General features: G+C 53.7%; 2 protein-coding genes across 5 annotated transcripts in view; one reads left to right on the top strand and one right to left on the bottom strand.

Moving 5' to 3' along the window:
* The window catches only part of PPL (periplakin), a 43,289-nt gene extending 15,623 nt beyond the window's left edge, over positions 1-27,666 (top strand). Inside the window, exons 2-22 of one of the 2 annotated variants that reach the window (XM_024759828.1) lie at positions 4,104-4,203; positions 8,798-8,952; positions 9,620-9,740; positions 10,353-10,478; positions 10,568-10,609; positions 12,029-12,190; positions 12,287-12,394; positions 13,327-13,422; positions 14,597-14,719; positions 14,814-14,960; positions 15,596-15,747; positions 16,987-17,084; positions 17,252-17,409; positions 18,340-18,518; positions 18,600-18,738; positions 19,493-19,686; positions 20,987-21,137; positions 21,887-21,970; positions 22,678-22,794; positions 23,294-23,386; positions 24,147-27,666. In XM_024759828.1, the coding sequence (XP_024615596.1) occupies positions 4,104-4,203; positions 8,798-8,952; positions 9,620-9,740; positions 10,353-10,478; positions 10,568-10,609; positions 12,029-12,190; positions 12,287-12,394; positions 13,327-13,422; positions 14,597-14,719; positions 14,814-14,960; positions 15,596-15,747; positions 16,987-17,084; positions 17,252-17,409; positions 18,340-18,518; positions 18,600-18,738; positions 19,493-19,686; positions 20,987-21,137; positions 21,887-21,970; positions 22,678-22,794; positions 23,294-23,386; positions 24,147-26,801 (5,200 nt within the window). In that variant the 3' untranslated portion in view covers positions 26,802-27,666. Of the gene's footprint in view, positions 1-4,103; positions 4,204-8,797; positions 8,953-9,619; positions 9,741-10,352; positions 10,479-10,567; positions 10,610-12,028; positions 12,191-12,286; positions 12,395-13,326; positions 13,423-14,596; positions 14,720-14,813; positions 14,961-15,595; positions 15,748-16,986; positions 17,085-17,251; positions 17,410-18,339; positions 18,519-18,599; positions 18,739-19,492; positions 19,687-20,986; positions 21,138-21,886; positions 21,971-22,677; positions 22,795-23,293; positions 23,387-24,143 lie in introns of both variants that reach the window. The other variant, XM_024759827.1, reaches the window with a different exon arrangement.
* The window catches only part of UBN1 (ubinuclein 1), a 42,424-nt gene continuing 36,761 nt past the window's right edge, over positions 22,010-27,672 (bottom strand). Inside the window, exons 19-21 of one of the 3 annotated variants that reach the window (XR_003005171.1) lie at positions 23,255-23,377; positions 22,529-22,606; positions 22,012-22,161 (exon numbers count right to left, since the gene is read on the bottom strand). The gene's annotated coding sequence lies outside the window, so the exon portion shown is untranslated. Of the gene's footprint in view, positions 22,607-22,638; positions 22,772-23,254; positions 23,378-27,672 lie in introns of those variants that run through there. The other 2 variants (XR_003005170.1, XR_003005169.1) reach the window with 2 other exon arrangements.

The following is a 27,672-nucleotide window of genomic DNA, read 5'->3' as shown; positions in this document are numbered from 1 at the left end:
TCTGGCAGTGAGACTGTGGTCAAGTTATCTAATGGCTCTGTGCACTCAGAACAGTGCTACTTCAGGGGGTGGTAGGATTAATGAGCTAATCTATATGTGATTTGCTTAGCACCAGCCGGGCACGTGGTCATCCCTCTGTGAGTGTTTAACTAGCATCTTCCAGGCAGCTGGGCATAACCCGGAGCTGGCCCAGCCTCCATGGAAAACAGGATAAAAAGGCAGGGACCACTCGAGGTGGTGAGGGAAGAAGAAACAAACCCCTATCACTTACAAATGGCACTTGCCAATGTTTTCGATAACAGCTTTATTGAGATATAACTCACATATCATATAATTCACTCATTTAAAATGTACAATTCAGCCGTTCTGAGTATATTCACAGAATTATACAACCATCACCATAATCAATTTTAGAACATTTCATCCCCTTAAAAAGAAACCCACACCCTTTAGCACTTGCTCCCCTTCCTCCCCATCCCAGCCCCTCGCGACTACTACTCTACTTTCTGCTTCGAGGAATCTAGCTATTGTAGACATTTCATATAAGTGGATCTTTTGTGACTGTATCTGGCTTCTTTCACTTAGCCTAATGGTTTCCAGGTTTCTCCATACCGTAGCCTGTATTAGCGTTTCATTCCTTTTTTGGCTGAGCTGTATTCCGTTGTATGGATATCCTGCATTTCATTTATCTATTCATTAGTTGAACATTTGTGTTACTTCCACTTTCTGCCTATTGTGAATAGTGCTGCTATGAACATTTGTGTACAAGTTTTTGTGTGGACCTATGTTTTCATTTCTCTTGATATCTATCAAGTAAAATTGCTGGTTTCCTCACCTGTAAAGGGCACACAAACCTCCCCCAGGGGCTTAGGGTGAGGATGCTGTGAACGTGTCTGATGTCTGGTGAAGCGTGTGCACTAAGTGTCCAATTACCATGGTGACTCTGTGGTCATCCCCAGTCAACAGATGGAGAGACTGAGGCGCCTCGAGGGTAAGGTGCTTACCTGGGATGGTCCAAGCAGTAAGTGGTCCAACAGGACTTGGAACCCATGCCTGTCTGACCACAGCTCCCACTGAGCTGTCCTTTGTTCTCCACTAGGAGCACCAGGTCCCTGGGGCTGGCTGTCCCCCCCACCCCCACCCTGTGTCCCCTTCCAGTGCTGGGCTTCAGCTGGAGTAATGGGCTGGCCAGGGTGGGGTCCAGGAGGCACTTTCCTCGAACCTGCCCCAGCCAGTGAAGGGGCTGGTTGAGAGCTGGCCCCATGCCCTGAGGTGGAGCTGCGTTGGACCTGACAGGGATGAGGCCCCCACCTAACCTACACTGCAGGTTCCCAGTGGTGGCCCCAACTGTCATGGGTTAAATATTGGGTTGAGACTCAACACGTCTGAGCGCTGAGGCCAGGCTGGGGTCAGTGGCTGGGGTAGGGCTGAGGGCAGAAGTGCTCGCATTCCCCATGTGCTCCGCCCAGCCAGGGTGGGGGGCAGTGGGGGTCAGCCCATGACCTGGCAGCCTTATCCCTCCTTACCCAGATCCTCTACCCACAGTCCCCTCTTCTGAGCCTTCCTGGATGCTCTACTGAATACCAGCTTTCTCCACTGCAGGACTTCTCAGAGCCTTTACTGGCTCCTGAGCTTACTGAGGAGTTGGGTTTTCCTAACTGCCTAGACTGACAAAGCCTTCATTCCAGGAGTGATTTACAGGACTGGGGTTCCTGGGGCCCCACTTTGGGAAAGGCTGCCTCCTCGGTTGACTTTGCAGAGAGTGTGGCCTGGGTCTTATTCCCTAAGACCCTCCCCTCTTCCCCCTAGTTCCTGTGTGTCCAGACCTGGCACAGAGCAGGCCCTCAGGCAAGGTTTGGGACGTGGTTGGACAGACTCACAGCTCCTGTTTGTATGCCTGTTTCCACCCCCCTCCAGCTTCCCCCCACGCCAGCAGTACCTGCAGTGTTGGACCTCAAACCCTAGAGGGTATCAGGGTCCCCTGGGGAACCTGTAAAAACAGTAGCAATAATAATATAGCTTCCTGGGTCCAGCTCTGGAGATCCAGATTCAGAGGCTCTGGGTTAGTGCCTGGGAATCTGAATGTTTCGTGCCACAATAGGTGGGTCCCAGGCCTTGATTTGAGGAATTCCACTCTGAAGAGCTGGCTGCCCGCTCTGCTTGATGGTCAAGAGCCCTGCCCTGGCCCACCCCAAGGGACACACCCAGGACCTGCCTCTTTTATGGCCTCTCTTCATCGGAGCCTTCTGCCCACAAACCCCAACTCCTCTTCATCCTTCAGAACCCAGCCACCACCACCTCCTCTAGGAAGCCTTCACTGACCATCCCCATTCCTACCAAGCTGGTCAGGAGGCTTGCCTGGTCATGCCTGCCTCAGTCTCGTGACTATTTCTATAAATTCTGATTTCCTCCCAGTCTGGGGGTGGCTGTGCCTGTGTGCATTACTGGGCCTGGCACATAGTAAGTGCTTGAGTGTGGGCAGAATGATGCTCTGGGTGCTTAGCTTCTCAGACCCCACTGTGGAGCTGGTATAAAAGGTCTCTGATGGAGATTAGAGGGGTAAGTACTAATCTTGACCGTTGCTGGCCGGCTGGCTGGCTGGCTGGCTGTGTGACATTAACCAAGTTGCTTTCCCTCTCTGGTCTTTGTTCCTTCCTTTGTTTAAAGAAAACAAAGTCGGAGCTGGATCAGTAAGGCTCCTTAACGACTATAATCATGAACCTTTGAACCTTTGTGAGATTTATTGGGTGCCCAGCTCTTTGCCAGCATAACCTCACTCCCATCCCTAACACCCCACTGGGAAAGGTCCATTTGACAGCAGGAAGCAGAGGCACAGAGAGGGACAGCAGCTTGGCCAAGTCGCACAGCGAGAATCCACATCTGAGTCCAAAGCCAAGGTCTTCACTCCCACAGTAGTGTTTGCCAGAGTGGTCTGTGGTGTGATTTCGGGGGGGCAGACAGATGTGACAGGAGGAAACACAGAAACACCAAGTGAGAAAGCCGTTCTGATTTCAGGTCTCTCTCAGATGCTCTGAGAACACCCAGGAGGTCTCAGCCTGGTGCCAGCACAGCTCTAACTTGGCTGCAGCATGTGCCAAGCTCTGCTTTTAAGCAGGTGAGGGCAAGGCTCAGCTTCAACATGTGCAGGCGGCCTAGTGTCCGGCTAGAACTTAATGCCATCCTTTTATTTCCGTGGAATTTATTTTGGTGGTTACCTCCATTGATGGCAAGGACTTCTGGTTTTATGTTTGCAATGGGAAGAGCAATTTCCTTTTTTTAGTAAATTTATTTAAGTATAAAGAGTGAGTAGATTAAAAGTGTCAGGTATTTAATAATGCTGCTCGCACAAAAACTTGTACCCAAATGTTCATAGCAGCCTGATCTGTAATGACCAAAAGGTGGAAACAACCCAAATGTCCATCAGTGGATGACTGGATATGTAAACTGTGAGATATTCAAGCTGTGGAGTATTATGCAGCCATAAAAAGGAATGAAGCACTGACACATGCTATAACATGGATGACCCTCAAAAATATTGGTACGTGAGAGAAGTTAGACATGAAAGGCGTCGCTCGTATTGTATGATTCCATTTCTATGAAATGTCCGGAATAGGCAAATCCATAGAGACAGAAAGTGGATTCGTGGTTGCCAGGGGCCGTAGGGCGGGATGGTGAGGAGTGTGAGTACTAAAGGATGCGGAGTTTCTTTTTGGGGGTGATGAAAACATTCTGGAATTACATAGTGATGATGGTTATACAACCTTGTGAATACACTAAAAACCACTGAATTATACACTTTAAAAGGGTGAATTTTACATCTCAGTAAAAAATGTGGAATAAAAGGGTAAGTGTGCTCTGCCAGCATGGTAAAACAGAAGCGTTAGAGCGATGGCCAGAGCGAGGGCTGATTCCCTGCCAGGTGCTGCCTCCTTTCTGTGCCTTTAGTGACGTTGCCCTGGGGGGACAGCCAAGCTCCATCTGAGGCTCACTGGACAGCTCCTGCTCCAAGCCTGGGGCTGGGGACAGCCTGGGAGGCTGGGTGCTGGTGGGGACCCGGCCCTTGCCCTCTGGCCCTCCGCCTACCTCCCTTCTTCCGCCTGCAGCGTCTCTAACAAGGAGCTGTCAGAGCTGATTGAGCAGCTGCAGAAGAATGCCGACCAAGTGGAGAGGAACATCGTGGACACGGAGGCCAAGCTGCAGAGCGTGAGTGCCCCATCACCCACCCTGGTGCTCCCTGTGCCACCAGCCCTGCTCAGGACCAGGGGCTTGTCTGACCCCGTGGTTCTCACCTGGGTGTGATTCTGCCCCCAGGGGACATGTGGTCACATCTGGAGACATTTTTAGCCGTCACAACTTGGGGAATGCAGTGGGTGGGTATCTAGTGGTGGAGTCCAGGGATGCTGCTATACACCCTACAGTGCACAGAACAGCCCCGTACACGGAATGATCCAGCCGCAAATGTCAAAGTGCCCAGGTGGAGATGCACTGAAGAGGAACCTCCTTATTGCTGGTAGTACCAGCTCCTCCACCCCGGGTACAAAGTTGCTGCAGCTTATGGGCCCCATCTGGAGGAGAACCACAGACTCAGGATCCAGGCTCTGGTTAGGATCCCAGCTTTGCCACTTACTGTGTGACCTTGAGCAAGTCACCTTACCTCTCTGTTCATGCGATTCCCTCTGAAAGGGTAAGAGCGATTGTCCCCACCTGCTGGGCTGCTGTAAAGATTCGATGAGATTATGCAGCTGCAGTGCAGGGCTCACTATTATTATCAACATCATCATCCTTACTTCTCCTACCATTGCCACTACTCAGATGCAGGCTGGGGAGATCACTTTCCCTCTCTGTGCCTCAGTTTCCTCTCCTGTAACATGGGGATAACAACCGACCTGAGCCCAAAGGTTCTCCTGGGGATCCTGCACCGTGGGCCACACTGGAGCCATGCTCAGTCCTATGAGCTGCTAAGATGACCCCCTCTTCTCTGAACCCTCCACAGCCCAGTGCGGTTGAGTTTATATGTTTTTTTGTAGCTGGAGAAACTGAGGTTCAGAGAGGGCCAGGGCGGACTGCGTCAGTGACAGAGCTGACCCCAGAGGCATCCCACAGGTGGGGTTGCCAGATTTAGCAAATAAAAATATAGGGTATCCAGTTAAGTTTGAATTTTAGAACACAAATATTTTTTTTTGTATAATTATATCCCATGTACTACTTGGGATATAATAATATTATAAAATTATCCATTGTTTATCTGAAATTTGAATTTAACTGGGCGTCTGTATTTCATCTGCATTCCAGGCATGACTAAGACGAGGGTCCAGAGGAGTGGGTGGCTGAGGGTGGACAGGTCACGAGAGAGGTCAAGGTCCGGCCGGCCCCACTGCTGTCCCCAGGCCCAGACGTGGCTGCCACTCCTCTGAGAGCCAAGGGATCCACCCACCTGAGGACCAGTCCCCCTGAGACCTGAGGGACAAGAGTGGGCTGGGGATGGCACAGCTGGGGGTGAGAAGTGGGGGCATGGGGAGAGTGGGGCAGGAAAGGCAAGAGGGCCCCCCTCCCTCAGGGTCCCCCCTCCCCTCTCTCATTCCTTTCCTGCCTCCACCTCCCACTTTTCTTTCCGGCCTCAGCCAGCCCTGCCAGCATCCTTCCCTCTGGCCATGCCCTTGCCCTGGTACCCAGCCCCTTTGGCAGTTTTTTTGTCCCCTCTCTTGTGACTGCCATGGTGGCGTGTGCTTTCCTAAATGAAAACAGCTTTTTGGAGTGTGTCCTTTTTTCCTCCTAATAAAAGTAATATGTGTTCATTACAAACATTTCAGGACCGATAAACAAGTATAACGAAGCAAATTAAGATGGCGTATAATTCCACCACCAGAGAGAACCATCATCCATTAACCTTCTCGTGTACCTGTGACCTTTTCTTGTGCGTGTGAATAGCATCCAGCTCTCTCATTGTATTTGCTTAGAGTAATGACTCAAAGTAACAAGGATGTTTTAGGGAGATAATTTTGAACTATTTTCTTTTCATTCAAATGAACAAACTTAAGAAAAGAAACCACTCTTTGAAGACTGCATGGGATAATCTTTCTGTCTTTTCTCTTCCTTCCTTCCTTCCTTTTTTTGGAAGAAAACATCATTATTAATTTTACTACCCAAACGTTCTCTTGAACTTTCCTATTTTTTTAATGGAAGTGAGATTCACATAAGATATAATTAACCACTTAAAGTGTACAATTCCATGGCATTTTGTACATTTACGATGTTGTGCAACCACTGCCTCTATCTGGTTCCAGGGCACTTTCATCGCCCCAAAGGGAAACTCCACACCCGTCAGCAGTCATTCCCCATCCCCTCCCCACAGCCCCTGACAACCGCTAATCTGCTTTCCGTCTCTTTGGATATACTTATTCTGGATATTTCATATAAACAGAATCATACAGCATGTGACCTTTTGTGTCGATCCCAATTTTTAAATGCCAGGAAAGTTGGAAGAATTGGAGAACATCCCTATCCTCACCACATCTCCTGGGTTTGCTTTGTCCTTCATCTGTCCATCAGTGTGTGTGTCATTTACAAGATATGTCAGTCCCTATGATTTTGTCCTTCATCTGTCCATCAGTGTGTGTGTCATTTACAAGATATGTCAGTCCCTATGATTTTGTCCTTCATCTGTCCATCAGTGTGTGTGTCATTTACAAGATATGTCAGTCCCTATGATTTTCTTTTTTTTTACTTTAAAAAACTTGTCTATGGAAAGTGTCCAAGTTTTAAGAGCTCACCCTTGTGAGTTTTTGCATCAGTAGGTACCCATGAAACCATTACTCAGGTCAAGATAGAGGACATTTCCCGAAAGGTCCCGAGGGACCTTCCCAATCAGTATCCCCCAGAGGTAACCACTCTGCTGACCTCTGTTCCCATTGATCAGTCTTGTCCAACTGTTGACTGTTGAACACCCACATGGCATATCTCCCCACTAGATGTTCTTTCTTGTCTCGGCTGGAGAGGGCTTGCGTTCCCACACAGCACCTGCACCTGTGTGAAATAGGGAATGATTAATTTACTTCCTCCTTTTGCAAAATTAATCTTTGACACTATAACTGCCCAGCAGAGCTTCAGATCAGCTGGTGATGGTGGAGCTGATAAAATTCCACCCAAGCCAAGAACCGTGACATTTTGTTGCAACTTTTTAACTCGCCAGACCCACCCATGGTGGGGTGATGGCCCAGCGCCATTGGACTTCTGCCACGTGGACCTCACCCCCAAGCCCCTCAGGGCACTGGGCCCACTTGCTGCTTAGCCCTCCCGGCCCAGGAAAGACCTGGAAGAACGTGCTGGATACCTTCTCTTCCTCCGAGAGGAAGTTGAGTCATTTGACACCGTACCAGGCACCACATCACTTCTGTTCACTTCTTTTTCCTTTTGCCATTTCTTCCTTCTTCTTTTTCAACATCTTTATTGAGGCATGTTTCACAGATCGGAAAAATGCACCCCCTTTAAACGTACAGTGCAATGGTTTCTAGTAACATCACCAAGTGGTGCAGTCATTTCTGTAGGTTGGTTTCAGAACTTTTTTTCATCCCTTCGTAAGATCTCCTGTGTCCATTGACTACAGATTCCCACTCCCATCCAGCCCTTGGCAGCCACTCATCTACTTTCTGCCTGTGAATTAGCCGACTCGGGGCAGTTCCCATAAATCGGTCCCGTGCAGCGTGGCCTTCCATGTCTGGCTCCTCTCACTTGCATGGTTTTGAGGCTCGTCCCTGACGAGCCTACGTTTGTGCTCCCACCTTCTCACTGCCAAGGGAGAGTCCTTGGGTCACTTGGATGCCTCTTCTGAAGCAGGGGTTTCTCTTACTCCCATTGCAGAGATGGGGACGCCGAGACCCAGCGAGGGGAGGGGACTGGCCTCGCGAGTTCCCCCATGTGACCCCCGTCCAGTCTCTGGACCCCCAGTCCAGTCTCTGACTCATCCCCCCTGGGCCTGGGGTCCCCCGGGCCTGGCACAGTGCCCAGCCATGCTCCCTGAAAGTCCACTAAGTGGATTAATGGACTGTGTTTAGAAACCTGCTGTACCCGCTGCTCATTCATTGTTCTTCCGTAAATAAGCAGAGACCCTGGACTCATCAGCGACTTATCCATCGTGCCTCCCAGATGCCCACCCACTTGGTTCATTCTCGCCATTTCACTGGTGACACCCCAGCGTGGGCCACCCTCAGCTCTCACCCAGGCCCTGTCACAACCCCTGACTGTGCTCCCAGCTTGTACCCTGTTCCCTGCAGAGCCCCTGGAGGAATTGCCTTTAAGGATAGGTGGGGCCCCGTCTCCCACTTCCTCCCCCGTACCTCCTTCCAGCCTCAATCACAGCCATCCTTTCCTCCCACAGGACCTTTGCACAGACTATTCCCTCTGCCTAGAACACTCTTCCCTTTCTTCCTTCCTTCTTAGCCTGTGTCACCACCTCAGAGGGGCCTCACTGACCCCCAGAGCTCAAGCAGGTCCCCCATGTTCCCCCTCTGCTGTGTTTCCTTGGTAAACACCAACTTGTAGGAACTTGCAGTCACCTTTGTGAGGTTTATCTATGACTTGCCTTTCTGGGGGTCTTCCTCTCCCCTGGGCTGGGCGGGGGCAATGTCTCTTTGTGCACAGCTGTGTCCCGAGCCGGCCACAGCAGGCACTTGAGCAGAGGCTGGGCAGGGCTGGGGGAGGCCATTGCTCGCCCCTCTCCTCCCCGTCCCTCCCATCCCAGCTGTGCTCACTGAGTCCCTGCTCACTCTCTCTCCCCGCCCCTTTCTTGTGACTCTCACAGGACCTGGCCCGGCTGCAGGAGGGCCGGCAGCCGGAGCACCGGGACTCAGCCCTGCAGAAGGTTTCAGACTCAGAGAAGCTGCTGTATGTGCTGGAGGTGGACGCAGCCATCGCCAAGCACATGAAGCACCCCCAGGCGGACATGATCGCCGAGGAGTAGGTCCCTTCTGCTTCGGGTCCTGAGGGACCTGCTCGGGACCAGGGCAGGGGGGCTGCAGCCACTCAGCATTCAGGAACCCGAGTTGGGGTTTGTTGAGGGTTAACTGGATGCCAGCACGAGCCAAACACTTTATGTTATCCTCACGACAACCCATTTTGCAGTTGGGGAAACTGAGGTTCGGAGCGCTGGTGTCTCTCTCCTGTCCTGGTCAGAGTGTGACCACAGCCTTCTGACCTCCAAGCTTGCGAACACATTCTCTCCTGCCTAATGCCCAGCTGGCTTCCCGAGCGCCTGGCTCTCGCCTCAGCTTAGATGTGGACAAAGCACTCTCACTGTCATGGCCCCCACCACCCTGTAGCCCTGCTGGATGGTGGGCTCCAGAGAGCAGCAGATCTGCCTGTTTCTTTTGGAACCTCCTGTGGGTCTGGGTGCACAGTAGGGCTCTCAGGAAACATTGGTGGGGGAAGGTAGAATGAAGGAAAGTGGACAGGAGCAGGGTGGGAGTGATTGCCTGGACCCAAGGCCACAGTCACCCTGTCCTACCAGGCCACTGAGCAGAAAGCTGAGGCCAGGGGCTGGGGTGGGAGGCCGCCCCCCTTGTGGCATGGGCAGTGCACCCGCCAACCAGCCCCGCTAACCAGGGTGGCCACTCTCCCCGCTCAGCATCTGTCAGCTGAAGGAGCGTGTGACCAACCTCCGCGGGAAACACAAGCAGGTCTACAACCTGGCAGTGAAGGAGGTGGACCCGCAGGTCAACTGGGAGGCGCTGGTGGAGGAAAAGCTGGTATGGCCCGGGGTTCAGCTGGGGTGGGGCTATGTGTGGGCCGGGGGGACCCCTACCATTGAATGGGCACCACAGTCCTGCCAGGGAGGGAGTTGTGTTCCCGGTGTTTCCTGATGTTTGTGTCAATGAGATGAGCAAGGCTCAGAGAGGTGCAGTGCCTAGCTCAGGCTCACACAGCAGAAGTGGTGGAGTTTGGGACCCTCCCGGGCTCGTTGGAGTCCTGGCAGGCTGGGGGCAGTGGCCAGATTTCTGGCAGGCCACTGCCCTTCCTTTGCCCTCACCAGCCCATCTCCACCATGGAGAACCCCAGGCACTGGGTGACCCCAAGCAAGTGACTCCCCCGGCCGAGCCTCTGTTTCCCCATCTGTGAAATGGAAACAGTAACCGTGAGGACCTCTGAGTTTGCTGTGAGATTAAATGAGATAGGATGTGACAGCCTCTCTCTGCATCCCTCCGGGGCCACTTCACTCACTCCTTGGCCGGCACCGTGAGGAGGAGAGCCGAGGCTCCCAGGGTATGGGGTACTGGGTGGGCTGCGAGTACTGGGTGGGCTGTGAGTCCTGAGTCCCTGGCCCACCCTCGTGCATGTTGTCCCTCCACCCGTCCGGCCAGGACAAGCTGAGCAGCCAGAGCTTCGGGTCGGACCTGCCGCTGGTGGACCACCAGGTGGAGCAGCACAACATCTTCCACAATGAAGTCAAGGCCATCAGGCCCCACCTGACCAAGGACGGGGGCAAGGTATGTGCACAGGGGTGGGGGGGGCCCCGGGGAGGAGGGGCTCCCACCTGCACTCCCGCCCTAACCCATGCCCTCGGCTCCGTCCTCAGGAGCAGAACAGCGAACTCCAGGCCAAGTACCAGAAACTGCTGGTGAGACGCCCCCGGGAACGGGATGGGAGGGGCTGGGAAGCCGGGCCATGGGGACAGAAGTGTGTGCAGTAAACACTTCAAACAGGATGGAGGGGGATGAAGTGGGAAGAGGCAGTACCCTGAGCCCCTACCTGAGAGGCGCCCCTGTTTGCCCTGTGCTCGTGGAAAACCCCAAGAGACCCCATGGATACAGTTCATCTTACTATTTGCTTCTTAATTCTTTATTGAGCACCTACTGTGTGCCAGATACAATGCCACCTGCTTAATAAACGGAAGCTTTTCTATTTCCTTTTTCAAAACCTTTAAAGAATGTCTTCTTTTTTAAATTTTTAATTAATTTATTAATTTATTTTTATTTTTGGCTATGTTGGGTCTTCGTTTCTGTGTGAGGGCCTTCTCTAGTTGCGGTGAGCGGGGTCCACTCTTCATCACGGTGCGCGGGCCTCTCACTATCGCGGCCTCTCTCATTGCGGAGCACAGGCTCCAGACACACAGGCTCAGTAGTTGTGGCTCATGGGCCCAGCTGCTCCGCGGCATGTGGGATCTTCCCATACCAGGGCTCGAACCCGTGTCCCCTGCATTGGCAGGCAGACTCTCAACCACTGCGCCACCAGGGAAGCCCCAAGAATGTCTTCTTTTTAAAACCGCACAAGTGATACATAAATGTTGTGGACATTACAGACACTTGTTATGGACGTTACAGACGCCTCAGATGTGAGAATGCAGAGGCAGTGATAGTATAGCCTGTAGGAGGCTCTGGAGCTGGGCTGCCTCCACCCCTTTTGGTGGGGAAACCTTGGGCACAAGCTGCTGAGCCTCTGGGAGCCTCAGTTTCCTCATCTGTAAAACAATCACTTCCAGTCCCTGGCTCTTAGGATGCTTTGAGGATTGCATGAGTTGATGTTGGAGAAGTCCTTAGCACAGTCCTGGCACGTGGTGGGCCCCACACATGTGTTCACTACTGTTCTCATTTGCAGAGTGGAACGCAGACATCCGTCCTCCTTCCCCTCCTCCTTGCCCTGTGGTAGTTTGCTACGATCCCCCTAGCACCATGGCATGTTAAAGAAAAAAGTGGAAGTGTAGCTGCTGATGTTTTTTGAGCACCAGCTGTATGCCAGGGTTGGTGCCCTATGAGATCAGTGCTGTCATTATTCCCATTTTGCAGACGAGTAAACTAACATTCCACAAATATGTCAATTCTGTGAGGGTTTTGTCTGTTTTGCTCACTGCTGTATCCGCAGGGCCTGGAGCCGTGCCCAGCACTTAGTAGATCCTCAGAAAACATTTGCAGAACAAATGAAGGGGTTTCGGAGGGTGGGAGGCGGTCAGGTGACTTATCCAAGGGAGTGCAGTGGAGCAGGAGGCGTGGAGGGAGGCTGTTGCCGGCAAGGCCACAGCCCTGTCCTTGCCCGCCCACAGGCGGCATCTCAGGCACGGCAGCAGCACCTGAGCTCGCTGCAGGACTACATGCAGCGCTGCACCAATGAGCTGTACTGGCTGGACCAGCAGGCCCAGAGTCGTATGCAGTACGACTGGAGCGACTGCAACCTCGACTACCCCAGCCGCCGGCGCCAGTACGAGGTGGGCACTAGGCTCTGGGGGTGCGGGCCAGGGGGCTGGGAAGGAGCACGGGACTGCCTGGCTGGTCAATGAGCCCCTCCGCTGCCCCTGCTGCAGAATTTCATCAACCGGAACCTGGAGGCCAAAGAGGAGAGAATTAATAAGCTGCACAGTGAGGGTGACCAGCTGCTTGCCGCCAAGCACCCCGGAAGGAAATCCATTGAGGTACGTGAGCCCCGGGAAGGGACGCCTCCTCCAGCCTGCCCTCCGGGTGGCCTGTGCTCTGGGCCACCTACACTCAGGCAGGCCCCAAGGTGGGTGTCCTGTGTCCATCTGTCTGTCTCTCCATTTTGCTGCCTCCTCTTGCTCTGTCTGACCCTGTGTCCTCTCCTTATCTCAATGCCCTGCCCTCAGTCCCTGGACTTCTGAAGCACATGTGGTGCCCGTATTAGTTTCCTATTGCTGCTGTAACAAATGACCACAAACTTGGTGTCTTTAAACAAAGGAAAGTTATTCTCTCATAGTTTTGAAGGCCAGAAATTCGAAATCAAGGTTTTGGCAGGCTTGTTTCCTCTGAGGTCTCTAGGGGAGAATCCTTCCTCATCTCTCCTTGCTTCTGGTAGTTGCTGGCAATCCTTGGCATTCCTTGGTTTGGAGCTGCATCACTCCTGTATCTGCCTCTGTGTCTTCACATGGCCTTCTCACCTGTGTGTCATCTCCTCTTCTTATGAGGACACCAGTCATTGGATTTCAGGGCCACCTTAAATCCAGGATGATTTCATCTTGAGATCCTTAACCAATTACATCTGCAAAGACCCTATTTCCAAATAAAGTCACATTCTGAGCTCTGGTAGACTTGAATTTGGGGAGTACCTTTGTGAGATTTTTTTAAAAGCACCACTTTGGGCAGACACAGCCCCTACTTGTCCCTTGTGCAGTGTACAACCTGAGCACCCATACACAGCAGCCCTGCTTGGCGCCTCAACACGTTCCCCTCACTCCTCCTCCCACCCCTGGGCGGGAGGTGGCTGGGAGCCACACACACGCAGAGGCCAGATACCCCCTCCTCTATCCTTTCCTGGTCTGGAATCCTGCCATCCCTCCCTTCGTGTCCTCGGTGCTTGGCCAGCAGCAATCTGCCTCCTTTCTCCTGGCAGGCTCACATGGAGGCTGTGCATGCAGATTGGAAGGAGTACCTGAACCTGCTCATCTGTGAGGAGAGCCATCTGAAGTACATGGAAGACTACCACCAGGTACCTGCCAGCCCAGGGCCCCGTTGGTGGGAACACCCAGTGCCTGCTTGGCTCACTCATGGCCTCAGTGCTACTTCCTCCAGGAGCCTTGCAGGGCTGCCTGCCCAGGCCTCCCAGTACTTACACTTCTGATGACGTGGGCGTGCCCCAAGCTTGCTGGGCCCTTGTCTGCCTTCCCTGGGGGCTGGGGCTGGAGAGTCTGACTCACCAGGATAGTGTAGGCACAGGAGTAGGTGTGTGGAGTTTTAATTTTGGTAAAAAATATATAATACGAAATTTGCCATTTTTAAGTGTACAATCCAGTGCATTCATTACATTCACAGTGTTGTGCAATCATTGCCACTGTCTTTCCAAAACGTTTTCATCCCCCCAAATAGGAATTCTGTACCTAATGAACAATCACTCCCCATTCCAACCCCTGGTAACCTCTCATCTACTTTCTGTCTCTTTGGATTTGCCTGTTTTAGATATTTCATAGAAGTGGAATCACATGATATGTGGCCTTTTGTATCTGGCTCTTTCACTGAACATGTTTTCAAGGTTCATCATGTTGTAGCATGAACCAGAATTTCATTCCTTTTCATGGCTGAATAATATTCCATTGTATGCATGGACCACGTTGTGTTTACCCATTCACCTGTTGATGGATGCTGCATTGTTTCCACAGGAATGTGTGTTTTTAACAAGAGAGCTGCACGTGATTCTTATGAGTAGGTGATCTGGGGACACTTGAACTCAGATGATACTATTGTAACTAACTCCTGGTTCAGTGTCAGCCCTTCTGGGCTATGAGCTTCACAGGGATCCCAAAGTCATGTTCATAGCTGCAGCCCAGGGGACAGCTGACAATGAATGATTCCCTAGCACAATGTGTCCCTAGCACAAAGAGAAGAGTGGAATAGAGAAGAACCCTAAGCATATACACATGAAAACAATATGTCATAGAGGTGGCATTGCATGGATTGGTGGGAAGGGACCTGGTTTCTCCCTGTGAAGCCCCCCAGGAAGCTGGGCTGGGGAGGGTTGTGGGTGTCCCCAGGTGGCAGAGCCCATGGATTCAGGGTGAGTGGGAGGCCCAGCCCTACCTGGGAATGGGCTTAAAGTCACAGCCAGGATTAGCCCCAGGTGTCCTAGCACTGTCCTGTCCGTGACAGGGCCCCCCGGTCTCCTCTAGTTCCACAAAGACGTGAAGGATGCCCAGGAGCTGCTGCGCAAGGTGGACTCAGACCTGAACCAGAAATACAGTCCCGACTTCAAAGACCAATACCAGATTGAGTTGATGCTGCGGGAGCTGGACGTGAGTGATGCCTGAGCAGGCCCCTCCCCAGCTCCTTGCCTGCTGACCAGGGAAGGCTGCGTGATCTCACCTGGGCACTCCCCCCCATGTTTAGGACCAGGAGAAGGCTCTGGACAAGTATGAGCACGAGGTGCGGGGCCTGCAGAAGCGAGGGCAGCAGGTGGTACCCCTCAGGTACCGCCGGGAGACGCCATTCAAGCCCATCCCCGTGGAGGCGCTCTGTGACTTTGAGAGTGACCAGGTGAGCCCCTGCCTGGTGCTCCAGGTGCCCCAGGCAGGCTGGGCCCAGATCTGCCTCCTCTTCTGTCACTGAAAGGCCTTAGGAGTGACATGGCTGGTTGCAGGGTCTCAAATATTTCAGGAGCCTGTGTTTATCTCCATCATGGGGTCCTCTCTGCCAATGCCCCTGCATCACCCCACCTGCTGCCCTGGCCTTTTCTGTCCTACCAGATTAGTGGCCCCAGTCATTCCAGTAGAAGTCCCAGGGAAGGTTCTCATTGGCCTGCTCTGAGTCATGTGTCCAGCCTAAACCAATCACTGTGGCCAGGGATGCCATTCTCTCATTTGCCAGACCTGAGTCACATGTCCACCCCCAGAAGTCAGGGAATGGAGGGACGAGAACACATGGGCTGGGACTGCACAGGGGCTCCCCAAAGGGAAATCCAGGTGGGTGCTAGGCCGGCAGACCCAGCACATGTTCTCTTGGTGCTGGCCCCTCTCAACTCTCTATGATGGAACCTCTTGGGGAGGATCTGAGAAACAGGCTAAGACTCCCCAGGTCCCAGAGTTAGGGGTGGGGCTGAGATGGTGACTGGGCTCCTGGCCACCAGGTGCGGCAGGTCTCTCCATGTGTTCTGACTGGCCTGTCCCCACCAGGGCCTAATCTCTCGGGGCTACAGCTACACCCTGCAGAGGAACAACGGGGAGAGCTGGGACCTCACGGACAGCGCAGGGAATGAGCTGACTGCCCCGGCTGTCTGCTTCATGATCCCTCCCACTGACCCCGAGGCCCTGGCTCTGGCCGACAGGTACAGGGGCAAAGGAAGGAGCCAGCGTGGACTGGCCGCACCCCCTGGGCCCCTCAGGCCACGTTCACAGCCCTGGGCACCCCAACTCAACCTCAGGGTGCCACTAACATCCCCACACCTGCACCCCTTGGTGGCTCAAGTGGGACAGCAGCAGATCCTGTTGGCTGAGCTGACTTGTTTGTGAACCTCTGGCTCTGGGCACACATCAGGGAGTGGTTTTTCTGCAAGGGCCTCTGGGCCTTTGCACATACTGCTCCCTCTACCTGCACACCAACCCACCACCTGTTGGCTCAGGCCTCTTGGTTTGAAGACCCAGCCTGGGGGTCACCTCTTCTGTGAAGCCTTCCCTGATTGCCCCCTCATCCTCCACCCTGGCTCCAGGAAAAGGACCGCCGCCTCTTTCTCAAGCACCTTCTCCCACTGCTCGTGCTGCTCTCATTAGGGTGCTTTGTGTCCGTGTCAGTCTCATTGGGCAGAGGCTCCTTGAGACTTACTATTTTCAGGGCCTTGTTCAGTACCTGGTGCAAAGCAAGTACCCAAGAACTCTTTGTTGAATGAGTGATTCAAGGAATTCCTTAATTTATTCATTCAGCAAATATGTATTGAGCACCTACTGTGTACTGCTTCCTCAGGGGTAACATCTTTGTGGGAAAAACAAATGAGCAAACAAGATTATTTTATAAATTTATTTATTTGTTTTTATTTTTGGCTGTATTAGGTCTTTGTTGCTGTGCGCAGGCTTTCTCTAGTTGCGGCGAGTGGGGGCTACTCTTTGTTGTGGTGCGTGGGCTTCTCGTCGTGGCTTCTCTTGTTGCAGAGCACGGGCTCTAGACCCGCAGGCTTCAGTAGTTGTGGCACACGGGCTTAGTTGCTCCGCAGCATGTGGGATCTTCCCGGGCAAAGGATCGAACCCGTGTCCCCTGCATTGGCAGGCAGATTCTTAACCACTGTGCCACCAGGGAAGCCCAAGATAATTTTAGATAGTAAGACTTGCTATTGAAGAAAAGAAAGACAAAGAAAGGAAGGAGGAAAAGAAGGGGTCCGTTGAACCCAAGAGCAAAGAAAGACCAGCGTTTCAGCAAATCCTTTCTACGTGTGTCGTGTTAACTTTTCAAAGCATTTTCATGAGCTTCCCGACTCCTCAAGGCTGTCTGTCCAGCCAGAGTCCAGGGTCCTGTGTCAGTGGGCAGTAGGGGCAGTGGGCTGCCCCAGGTCCCCAGCCCATTTTTGCTGTCACAGCCTGGGCAGCCAGTACCAGAGCCTGCGGCAGAAGGTAACTGGGAGCAGAAGGGCGCTCCAGCAGCGGCATGAGGTGCTGAAGGCAGAGAACTCTGGAGGTGGGTACCAGACGCTGCCTGAGGCTCTGGGGGGACAGGGAGGCAGGGCTGGGCCCAGGGTCTGTGCTGCAGATGGGACAGTGGAGGTGGGGAGGCTGGCCCTCCTATGCCCCCTCCCTGGGCCTCACGATCCCCACTGCCACCCGACTCTGATTTCCCTCCGGCAGATGTCTCTGACCTGCAGGGCCGGCAGCTGCTGGCCGGCTTGGACAAGGTGGCCAGCGACCTGGACCGGCAGGAGAAGGCCATCACAGGGATCCTGCGGCCGCCGCTGGAGCAGGGCCGGGCCGTGCAGGACAGTGCTGAGCGGGCCAAGGACCTCAAGGTACCCCAGGTTGGGGGCAGAGGCTGGCCCACTGGCTCCCCGGGGCCCCTGCTCAAGGTCTTATCCCCATGGGGTGTCTTGGCGCTCAAAAGGGACCACTTGCCATGTGTAACAGGAAGTCGTGAGTCGTGGGGAGGGGGGCTGCTCTAGGCCAAAGACTGAGGAGGTGCCTGAGGCCTGGTGCCCCCAAGACACACCCCCAGGAAAAAGGGCTCGTGGCAGAGCTGACAACAGCAGGACTGCAATCTGAGCAGATCAGCACTGAGCTGAGTGAGAGGCCGCGGTGCCCGGCAGCACACGGGCTCTGGGGCAACAGGGCCAGCTCACTCGCCTTGACCACAGACACCGTTCAAGCCCAAACCTCAGTGTCTTCAGTAAAATGGGCTGATCCCCACTCAGGGGACCTCGACAGGATGGGGTAAGATGAGCCACATGAATACCATCTACTCCTCACCTCTTTTACACACACATACAGTTTCCCGGGTCCTCGGCGCCCTCCACGATGAGCGTGACCGTTCCCGGTTTACAGGAGAGGAACGGGGCTCAGAGAAGTGCCATGGCCCTTGACGGGGCTCACACCAGGGCTGGTCTGGTTGGGGCCGAGCCAAGGCCAGAGGACGCCTGATACAGGGGTAGGGTTGGGGCTAGGCCCCACCATGTCCCCTCCTAAGCTGCTTGGAGTCGTACCCACCTCATTGGAGTTGTCCCCAAAGATGAGTAAAGTCACGTGAAGTAGTGGGAACAGGAACCTATTAATATTCATCACTCGTGAGTCACCATCCACTGTGTCAGAATTCCCAGGGATGCTCATTACAAACACGGACTCCTAGGCCAGCGTCCCAGATCCCCAGTCAGGCCCCCTGGGGAGGACATCCCTGTGTGGGGGTGGCTGCCGGCTGTGGTCAACGCGAGGGGCTCTGGTCCCCACAGAACATCACCAACGAGCTGCTACGCATCGAGCCCGAGAAGGCGAGCAGCACGGCCGAGGGCGAGGCATTCATGCAGGCCCTCCCGGGCAGTGGCAGTGCGGCCCTGCTGAGGACGCGGGTGGAGGACACCCAGCGCAGATACGAGCGCCTGGTGCAGCTGCTGGACGCGGCCCAGGAGAAGTGGGTGCAGGTGGGCAGTGGGGAGGCTGGGTGGGGTCAAGGGCCAGCACCGCCCCCCCAACTCCTGACTCATGTCCTCAGGGTTGACATCGCCAACCGCCTGGAGAAGAGCCTGCAGCAGGGCCGGGAGGTGCTGGCCTCATACGAAAACCAGCTGGTCCAGGAGGACACGGTGCCCAAGAGTGGCCATGCCCTGGACAGCAAGAGGCAGGAGCTGGCGGTGAGTGTGGGGACCCTGGGCTTCAGAAGCCTTTCTCTGAGTTGGGCATGGGCTCCAGGCACCCCTGCCACGTCACCTGTGGACAGTCGAGGGGCCCGAGGCCCAGGGCAGCAACTCTCTCCAGATTTGGAGTCCCAGCCGCCCACGGGGTTTCTGTGGCCTGTGGAAATCAGGTGCTGCTATCTTAAAATCGAATGTCCACATAATCCCCCCAGATTCCCAGTGTTTCTGGACAAGCAGATCTGGTCACCTGGACCCACATGCCTGCACGGCACATCAGCTGAGCACAGGAGCCTCTGCCCCAGCCCAGCATCTGCCCTCTTCACCATTGCCGCTGGGCCCGCTCTAAGCATTGGGGTCTGTGAGCCCGTGGGAGGCCCCTTATTCACAAACCACCTCACAAAACCCTTGCCCTTGTGGTGAGGGCCTCACCTCAGAGCCCAGGAAACAGGCTCAGAGACCAGAGCCTTCACGAAGGCCACTCCAGTCCCGGGCACGGCGTCACAGGCACGTGCCGTGTGCCGCAGGGTTTTAGAAGCTAGTTTCCCCAGGGTATTGGTCATTGTAACAAAATGGAAACTGCAGAGATGACCACAGGTTTGAGGAGAAACTCAAGAGGCAAACCACCGGTCCCCGCCCAGGTCCAGGCCTGCCACCCGCTAAAAGCAGGCAGCCCCAAGAGCTCTGGGTAGCACCATCCCGGGCCCTGGAGCTCTAGCCACAGCACCTGCCATCTGCCTCTCTGCCCCGGCAGGCCATGGCCTCCGAGCTGCAGGCCCTGCAGGCCCTCCTCAGCGAGGTGGAGCAGAATCTGCAGGCCGCCAAGCAGTGCTCTGGCTCGCTGGCCAGCCGCTTCCAGGAGCACTGCCCGGACCTGGAGCGCCAGGAGGCCGAGGTGCACAAGCTGCGCCAGCGCTTTGACAACCTCTGCCAGCAGGTGGAGCTCAGGTGAGGGGACCGCGGGGGCCCTTGGCTTAGTCTGCCTTAAGGCACCCAAGTGGAATTTCTGCAGACAACACTGAAGGCTGTTTGATTTCTAAATAATTTCCTCTTTCTGAAAAAAGCAATATATATACAAGATAAAATACACAAAGGGATTATAATGACCAAACTCTTCCAAGATCAGCACTGCTACCAGTTTCTTGTGTGTCCTTCCAAAAACATTCTGTATGAGCTGGGGTAGGTAATTAATGTACGAATGACAACACACCACATACAGTGTGTCTTGCTATTTTCCCTGTCGTATATTTTCCCAGCCTGATGAGTCAGTAAGTGTTCCCCCCTCCTCTTCTGTTTTCTGGAAGAGTTTGTGTAGACTGGGTATTAATTCCTTAAATGCTTGAAAGAATTCACCACTGAAGCCATCTGGGCCTGCAATTTGTTTTTTTGTGTGTAAGAGGGTTTTTAACTACAAATTCAACCTCTTTAATAGATATTGGACCATTTGGGTCATCTAATGCTTGAGCAACTTCAGAAGTTTGTGTCTTTCAAGGACGCATTGTCCATCTCATCAAGTTGTTGAGTTTATTGGCATAAAATTGTTCATAATATTCTCTTATCCTTGACTATCTGCAGGATCTGAGGGAATGTCCTCTCTCTCATTCTTGATGTTGTATTTTCTTCTGTTGTATCCGTTTATTCTTCTTGTCCCCCTAATCATTATGTTTGAGGTTTATCACGTTATTGACGGTTTCAGTGAACCAGCTTTGGTTGCAGTGATCTTTCTCCTGTTTTCCTGTTTCCTGTTTCACTGACATCTGCTCATTATTATTTCCTACTGCTGCTTACATTAAGTCCAATTTGCTCTTCTTTTTCTTTCTTAAGGTAGAAGCTTAGATTGTTGATTTGAAAGCTTTCTTTTTTTTCTTATCTAAGCATTTAAAACTACATACTTCCCACTAAGCACTGCTTTTGTTGTGTCCCACAAATTTTGATGTTTTTATTTTCAGTGAGTTCAAAAGATTTCCTCACCTCCCTTGTGATTTCCCCTTGGATCCATGAGTTATTTAGGTCCTAGAATTCACAGTGGGCATCCCTGTGAGTCCACACAGGCGGGCCTCCCTGTGCTTTACAGAGGCCTCACAGTATTCCAACACAATATTCCATAATTTATCTAACTACTCCCTTCCTGGTGAATGTTTAGGTTATTTCCAGTTAAATTACTTTTGATGACCTCTTTAAAAAGGGACGGCAGGCAGCTCTCAGTGAGACCTGAGAGCTCAAAGGCCTGACGGGCTTTGCCCCACAGGGTCCAGAGCCTGCAGAGCACCCGGGCTGCTCACGACGCCTTCTATAGTGGCCGCGACCGCCTCCTGCAGTTCCTGTCCCACATCCCCAGCTACGAGCCCCAGGAGACAGACGGCCTCGGCCAGATGGAGACCAAGTTGAACAACCAGAAGGTGAGAAGGCCACTTCCGCGTTCACAGGAGGATGGTCACAAGGGGGGGTCAGAGGTTAGCAAGCCCCTTCATGGACGGGGGCCTGGCAGCGGTCCTGGCCAGGCGGGCTCCCAGCACCCGAGTCTCTGACAACAAGGACGGGGTCTCCCTCACCTCTCCGTCCTCAGTGCCCAGCACAGGGCCTGGCCCAGAGTGGACACTCCATGCAAGCCAGCTAAATAAGCAAATAGCTACAGGGACACAGGGGAGCCCTCGGGGAAAAACCCATTTCCAAAGCCCAGAGTGCTGGCTCCCCAGAAGGCAGCAGGGCCTTGGCGTGAAGGACGAGGAACAGGAAGCCCAACAGCCTGGTCTCAAATCCTGCTCCCACCCCCATTAGCCATGCGCCCACGGGCCAGTCACTGTGCCGCACTGTGCCTGGGTTTCCCCGTTCTTAAACAGGAGGTGAGGACGGTGCCTATCTCACAGGATGTTGGGAGATTCAGTGAGATAATCTAAGAAAGATACTAGAACAGTGCCTGACATTTCGATGCACTCAGTAAACACAACTTTCCTGCCAAAGATGATTATCTTCTTGGCCCTTCTTCACAGGGCCTTAGAATTGCCTTTTGTAACAAACAAATGTAAACAGGGAAGCCATTCCTTATACTTTGTGCTACGGAAGAATTCCAGACTCCAAGGAATCCAGCTACTCTAGGTTTTGGATTTTTTTTTAATTTTTGGTTTTCAAAGTCTCTGTTGTTTTACAGAACCTGCTAGATGAGATAGCAAGAAGGGAAGAGGAAGTACAGAAAGTCTACGCCCACTCCCAGCAGTACCAGCAAGCTGTCAAGGTGAGACGTGACACCCTGCCCAGAGTGTAAAGCAGCAGGGCCTCTTCCCACCAGCTGGTCCGGCGGGGTGTCCTCAGGCACTGCTGGCGGCCACGCAAACCGGCACAGGCCTTTGGGAAACAAGATGGTACTGGGCATCGAATACCAGAAAAGGATTTTCTACTGTAAAGCAGTAACTGGGGGAATTTATCCTAAAGGAAAAAATATGAAATAATAATAATGTGGGATTAACAAAATCATTGTACAACAGAATTATTTACAATAGCAAAACAGACAAACTAGAAATAACCTAAATGTCCAATAGCAGAGGAACAGCTAGTAAATTATCACCTGACCACACAATGGATGTTAAAGTCATCAAACTGATCCACAGGAGGATTAGGAGGAGGCAACATGAGAAAAGCCGTTAACTCTTATGGTACAGAGTTCAATGAAGAAAGCAGAATGCCATGGTCTCTAGGCCAGGCGAAGGCCTGGAAGGAGCATGCTTTGGGGACGGAGGGGGATTGTGGGCCTACTTTTTCTCGTCGCACGTTATTCAGGGACGTAGGTACGTACCACTGATGGATCTATGGTTCTCAAAACCTCCTGGCAGGCAGAACAGGGTGTGGCTGAGCAGAAGACCTTTGCAGTCAGCTGGAAGGGGCACAAGAACATTTTGGTCTCACCTGCTCTTGTCTGCCCTCTGCCATGTCTGTCTCACGCAGGACTATGAGTTGGAAGCAGAGAAACTCAGGTCCCTCCTTGACTTGGAGAATGGAAGAAGCAGCCACATGAGCAAGAGGGCCAGGCTCCAGTCCCCTGCCACCAAAGTGAGGGAAGAGGTGAGCTCTGCAGGCCAGGCCTTCTCGGGGTTCCCTCGCTCCAGAGAGCATGGCATGCAGGCCTCAGAGATGCACACACAATAGGGAAACTGGCCCAAGAGCCCTCCTGGGTGCCAACAGGTTCAGTAAGAGGAGATAACTTATTCTGGGGTGGTGACCTTGATATGCCTAGAAAGACAGCCTGTTGGGTTTATCTGAGCCAGAGCCACGGACTCCCCCTGCTCCCCCTAAGTAAGTACACACACACAGAGGGCCGATGTTATCAGCTCCTTCCATACACGAACACGTTAAGGCTCAGAGACAGACCTGCTCAAGGTCATTTGCTGGGGGTTTAGGCTTCTGACTCAAAATCCAGTTTTCTCTCCTATAGATGAGACTGTAGTAGAACTCCAGGTAGGAAGGGGCAAGAAGGTTCCCTCTCTCCCCAAATGCCAAACTTTGCAAACACCGTCCAGCTTACCTTTGCTTAGCCTGTTGACTCCTATCTGCTCTCCTGTAGGAAACGGCTCTTGCTGCCAAGTTCACGGAAGTTAATGCCATCAACAGACAGAGGCTGCAGAATCTGGAGTTTGCTCTGAATCTCCTGAGACAGGTAATGGATCTCAGTAAGGCATTCTACTCAAAACTATCCCAAGAGCTGAGAAATAAGACTCACTGTGCCTCAGAGAAGCAGCCTGTGAACCAGTGGGCATGTCCCCCTGCGAACAGGGTTGGGTGGCGCCAGTGCAGATGCCAGCCCACACCTGTGCCCCTGTGGACGTGAGTCCAACCTACGTGTCCCATCCCTCAAACATTTGCTGAGTACCCAGAAAAAGGTAACTTATTTTTAAAAGCCCAAAACGTTAACGACAACATTGTAATAGTTAAGAAAGCGGAAGCAACTCAGTATTCACCAGCAATGGGTGTGCGACTGAGCCAGGGTCTGTCCACACAATGGAAAATGACGAAGCTGTCACACGAGGTAGCACTCTCTGTGCCGCTGCAGATTCTCTCATAAGTGCAACAAGCAGGGTGCAGAACAGGCAACACCGTTAGTGTGGAAAAAATAAATACGTGTCACATGCAAAAATATACGTGTCTCAAAGGTGACAGTATCCTGTATGAACAGGACCAGTGGTGACAGACAGCCTCTGCTTCACACTCTTCTGTGGTTTTCAAATATTTTCCCGGATGCATTTAAACTAGTTGTTTTACCATTTTCAAAAGGAAGCCTAGGACTCTAGTGAACCCGGTACTGAGGGGGTCCCCTAGGGACCGCAGGACAAGCAGTCTGACCTCTGGCGGGTGGCCAGGTGGGGTCGGGCCGTGCAAAGTCCGGCATTAACCCTGCGCTATCTTCTCCTTCCCAGCAGGCTGAGGCAGGCACGAGCCATGAGGCCCTGCACGGGGGCAAGCCAGGCTCCGGAGTAGAGGAGACGTGGAAGATTCAGAGGGAGCTGGATGAGGAGTTGGAGCGGAGGCAGCAGTTGGAGAATGAGGTCAGGAGAGCCCAGGAGGAGATCCGGACCCTGCAGAACCAGAGCCCACAGGAAGCAGTGGTGAGGAAGGTGCTCAAGAAGGTGCCAGATCCCATGCTGGAGGAGAGCTTCCAGGAGACGCAGCAGACCCTGGCAGAGGAGCAGCACAAGAACCAGCTGCTGCAGAAGGAGCTGGAGGCGCTGCAGCTGCGGCTGTGCGCCCTGGAGCAGGAGGCCAGGGACGGCGGGCAGGAGTACACGGTCAAGGAGGTTCTGCGCATCGAGCCAGACCATACCCAGGCCAACGAGGTCCTGAGGCTGCGGGAGGAGCTGGAGGAGCTGCGGCGGCAGAAGGGCACCCAGGAGGCAGAGGCGCTCCTCCTGCAGCAGCGCATCACAGCCCTGGCCCAGGAGAAGAACCAGGTGCAGGAGAAGGTCACCGAGAAGGATGTGGTGAAACTGCAGAATGACCCCCAGCTGGAGGCAGAGTTCCGGAAGCTGCAGGAGGACCAGCAACGGGAGCATCAGCTCAGGGAGAAGCAGGAGGAGGAGCTGAGCTTCCTCCAGGACAAGCTGAAGAGGCTGGAGAAGGAGCGGGCCATGGCCGAGAGCAAGATCATCATCAAGGAGGTGCTCAAGGTGGAAAAGGATGTGGCAACCGAGAGGGAGGTGGGTGACCTCAAACGCCAGTATGAGGACGAGGCCGCCAAGGCTCGTGCCAACAAGAGGGAGAAAACGGGGCTGCTCCGAAAGATCTGGGCCTTGGAGGAGGAAAATGCCAAAGTGGTCGTGCAGGAAAAAGTGCGGGAGATCGTCCGGCCAGACCCCAAGGCAGAGAGTGAGGTAGCCAACCTCCGCCTGGAGCTGGTCAAGCAGGAGTGCAAGTACCGGGGGGCCGAGGAGCAGCTGAAGAGCTATCAGAGTGAGCTGGAGGTGCTCCGGAGTCGGGGCCCCCAGGTGGAGGTCAAGGAAGTGACAAAGGAGATCATCAAGTACAAGACTGACCCCGAGATGGAGAAAGAGCTTCAGAGGCTCAGGGAGGAGATCATCGACAAGACCAGACTCATCGAAAGGTGTGACCTGGAGATCTACCAGCTGAAGCAGGAGATCCAGTCCCTGAAAGAGGCCAAACCCCAGGTGCAGACCAAGGAGGTGGTCCAGGAGATCCTGCAGTTCCAGGAAGACCCCCAGACCAAAGAGGAAGTGGAGTCTCTGAGGGCCCAGCTGTCACAGGAACAGAAGAAGCAAGTGGATCTGGAAATAGAGAGGGCATCCCAGGAGGAAAAAATCAAACAGAAGGAGGAGGAGCTTTCCCAGGTGAAGGAGAAGATGGTCCAGCAGGAGGTCGTCAGGTACGAGGAGGAGCCGGGCCTGCAGGCCGAGGTGAACGCCTTCACCGAGAGCATCGACGCGGAGCTGCAGCAGATCGATGGCCTCCGCAGGGAGCTGCAGCAGCTACAGCGCAGGCGAGCAGAGCTGGAGTGCCAGCTGGAGGAGCTGGAGCGCGAGCGGCAGACACGCAGGGAGGCCGAGCTGGAGGTACAGCACCTGAAGCAGCAGCTGGCCCAGCTGGAGGAGGGGGAGGCCCGGGAAAAGGTGACCCTCAAGCAGAAGGTGGTGCTGCAGCAGGACCCCCAGCAGACCCGGGAGCACACCCTGCTCGCGCTGCAGCTGGAGGAAGAGCGGCACCGGCGGCAGGTCCTGGAGCATGAGCTCAAGACCCTGAAGAAAAAGCTGGAGCACCTAGAGAAGATGGAGGTCAAGGAGAAAGTGGTCATCTCCAAGAGCATCCAGGTGGAGAGAGGTGACACCGAGCAGGAGATTCAGAAGCTAAAGAGCAGCCTGGAGGTGGAGAGCCAGAGCAAGAGGGAGCTGGACGCGGAGGTGAGCCAGCTGGAGGCCAAGCTGTCGGAGCTGGAGTTCTGTAACTCCAAGTCATCCAAGGAGCTGGATTTCTTGAGGGAAGAGAACCACAAACTGCAGCTGGAGCGGCAGAGCCTACAGCTCGAGGCCCGCAGGCTCCAGTCCGAAATCGAGATGGCGGTGGCGGAGACGCAGGGCCTAAGGAGCATGCCGGTGGCGGCAGACCCTGGGGCGCAGCTCGACTGCCGCCTCCGGTCCCTGGAGCAGGAGCTGGATGACCTCAGGCAGCTCTCTAGAGACAAAGACCTGGAGATCGACGAGCTGCAGCGACGCCTGGGCTCTGTGGCCATCAAGCGGGAACAAAGGGAGAACCACCTGAGGCGCTCCATCGTGGTCATCGACCCCGACTCGGGCCGCGAGCTGTCCCCAGAGGAAGCCCACGGGGCTGGCCTCATCGACTGGAACATGTTTGTGAAACTCAGGAGCCAGGAGTGCGACTGGGAGGAAATCTCCGTCAAGGGTCCCAACGGGGAGTCCTCTGTGATCCATGACAGGAAGTCTGGCAAGAAGTTCTCCATCGAAGAGGCCCTACAGAACGGAAGACTGACCCCTGCCCAGTACGACCGCTACATCAATAAGGATATGTCCATCCAGGAGCTGGCCGTCCTGGTGTCCGGGGAGAAGTAGGCACGGCCCCACCTTCACCTTCCTGGAAGCAGATGCTGGCTCTCTCCTGCCCAGTACTCTCCTTGGTATCTTTTCTCCCTGGCCCCGTGCAGCTCCTAATCTGTGCAGAACCCCGTGTGTCCCCCAGCTGCTCAGAGCACAGCTCAACCACAAGCGGGACAGGCACCTGCTGAACCATCATCCAACCTGGTGAGTGACCTGCTTCATCTCCCGATGATCCAAACCCACAGTGCCCTTCTTCTTTCTCCTTTTCCCACACAGTCCCATAAACAGACTCCTTCCAGGTGTAATACCTGGAAGCAACTGAAAACTGCGAAAGCACACGACGACCAACAACTGGGGTGGACAAGCCCACTCCATGCAGCACTGACCTCCACACCCCAGCACGGGAAACTCTAGGGCAGAAATGCCTCCCTGCTTCAGCAAAGCAACAGCTCCCCAGGCCTGCAACCTGCATTCACACCCCTCAGGATTCTGGCTCAGCCGACTCTTCATCAGAGGCCTTCTGGGGAGACGGATCTGGGCTCTATGCCAGAAAAGGCGCAAAGAAACCAGAACAGCATCTGACCCTGGTGCTCGAATGAAGCTTAACTGTCAAGCCATACTGTCCCAAGAAAACGCACCATTGGGGAACGTTTCACGTTTTGAAATTAAAGTACTTTCCTAGTGGACTGTGTTGCTGTTAACCTTAGATTCAGTGCCTAGTCCTGCTTATTATCTCATTGCCATTTAGTAAACTCCACAGTTGATTTTCTACCAAACAAATTTTGGGTCCTCTGTATCTCACGTATTATGTAAGAAAATGGGAAGTAATAGGGAACTCTATTTATAGTGCAAAAATAAACACCTGGTGGCTTGATTCTAATATCAT

The sequence above is a fragment of the Neophocaena asiaeorientalis genome, unplaced genomic scaffold (assembly GCF_003031525.2).
Source record: "Neophocaena asiaeorientalis asiaeorientalis breed wild unplaced genomic scaffold, Neophocaena_asiaeorientalis_V1.1 scaffold254, whole genome shotgun sequence".
In the NCBI taxonomy this organism is placed as follows: domain Eukaryota; kingdom Metazoa; phylum Chordata; class Mammalia; order Artiodactyla; family Phocoenidae; genus Neophocaena; species Neophocaena asiaeorientalis.
This window is presented reverse-complemented; position numbering and strand designations above follow the sequence as displayed.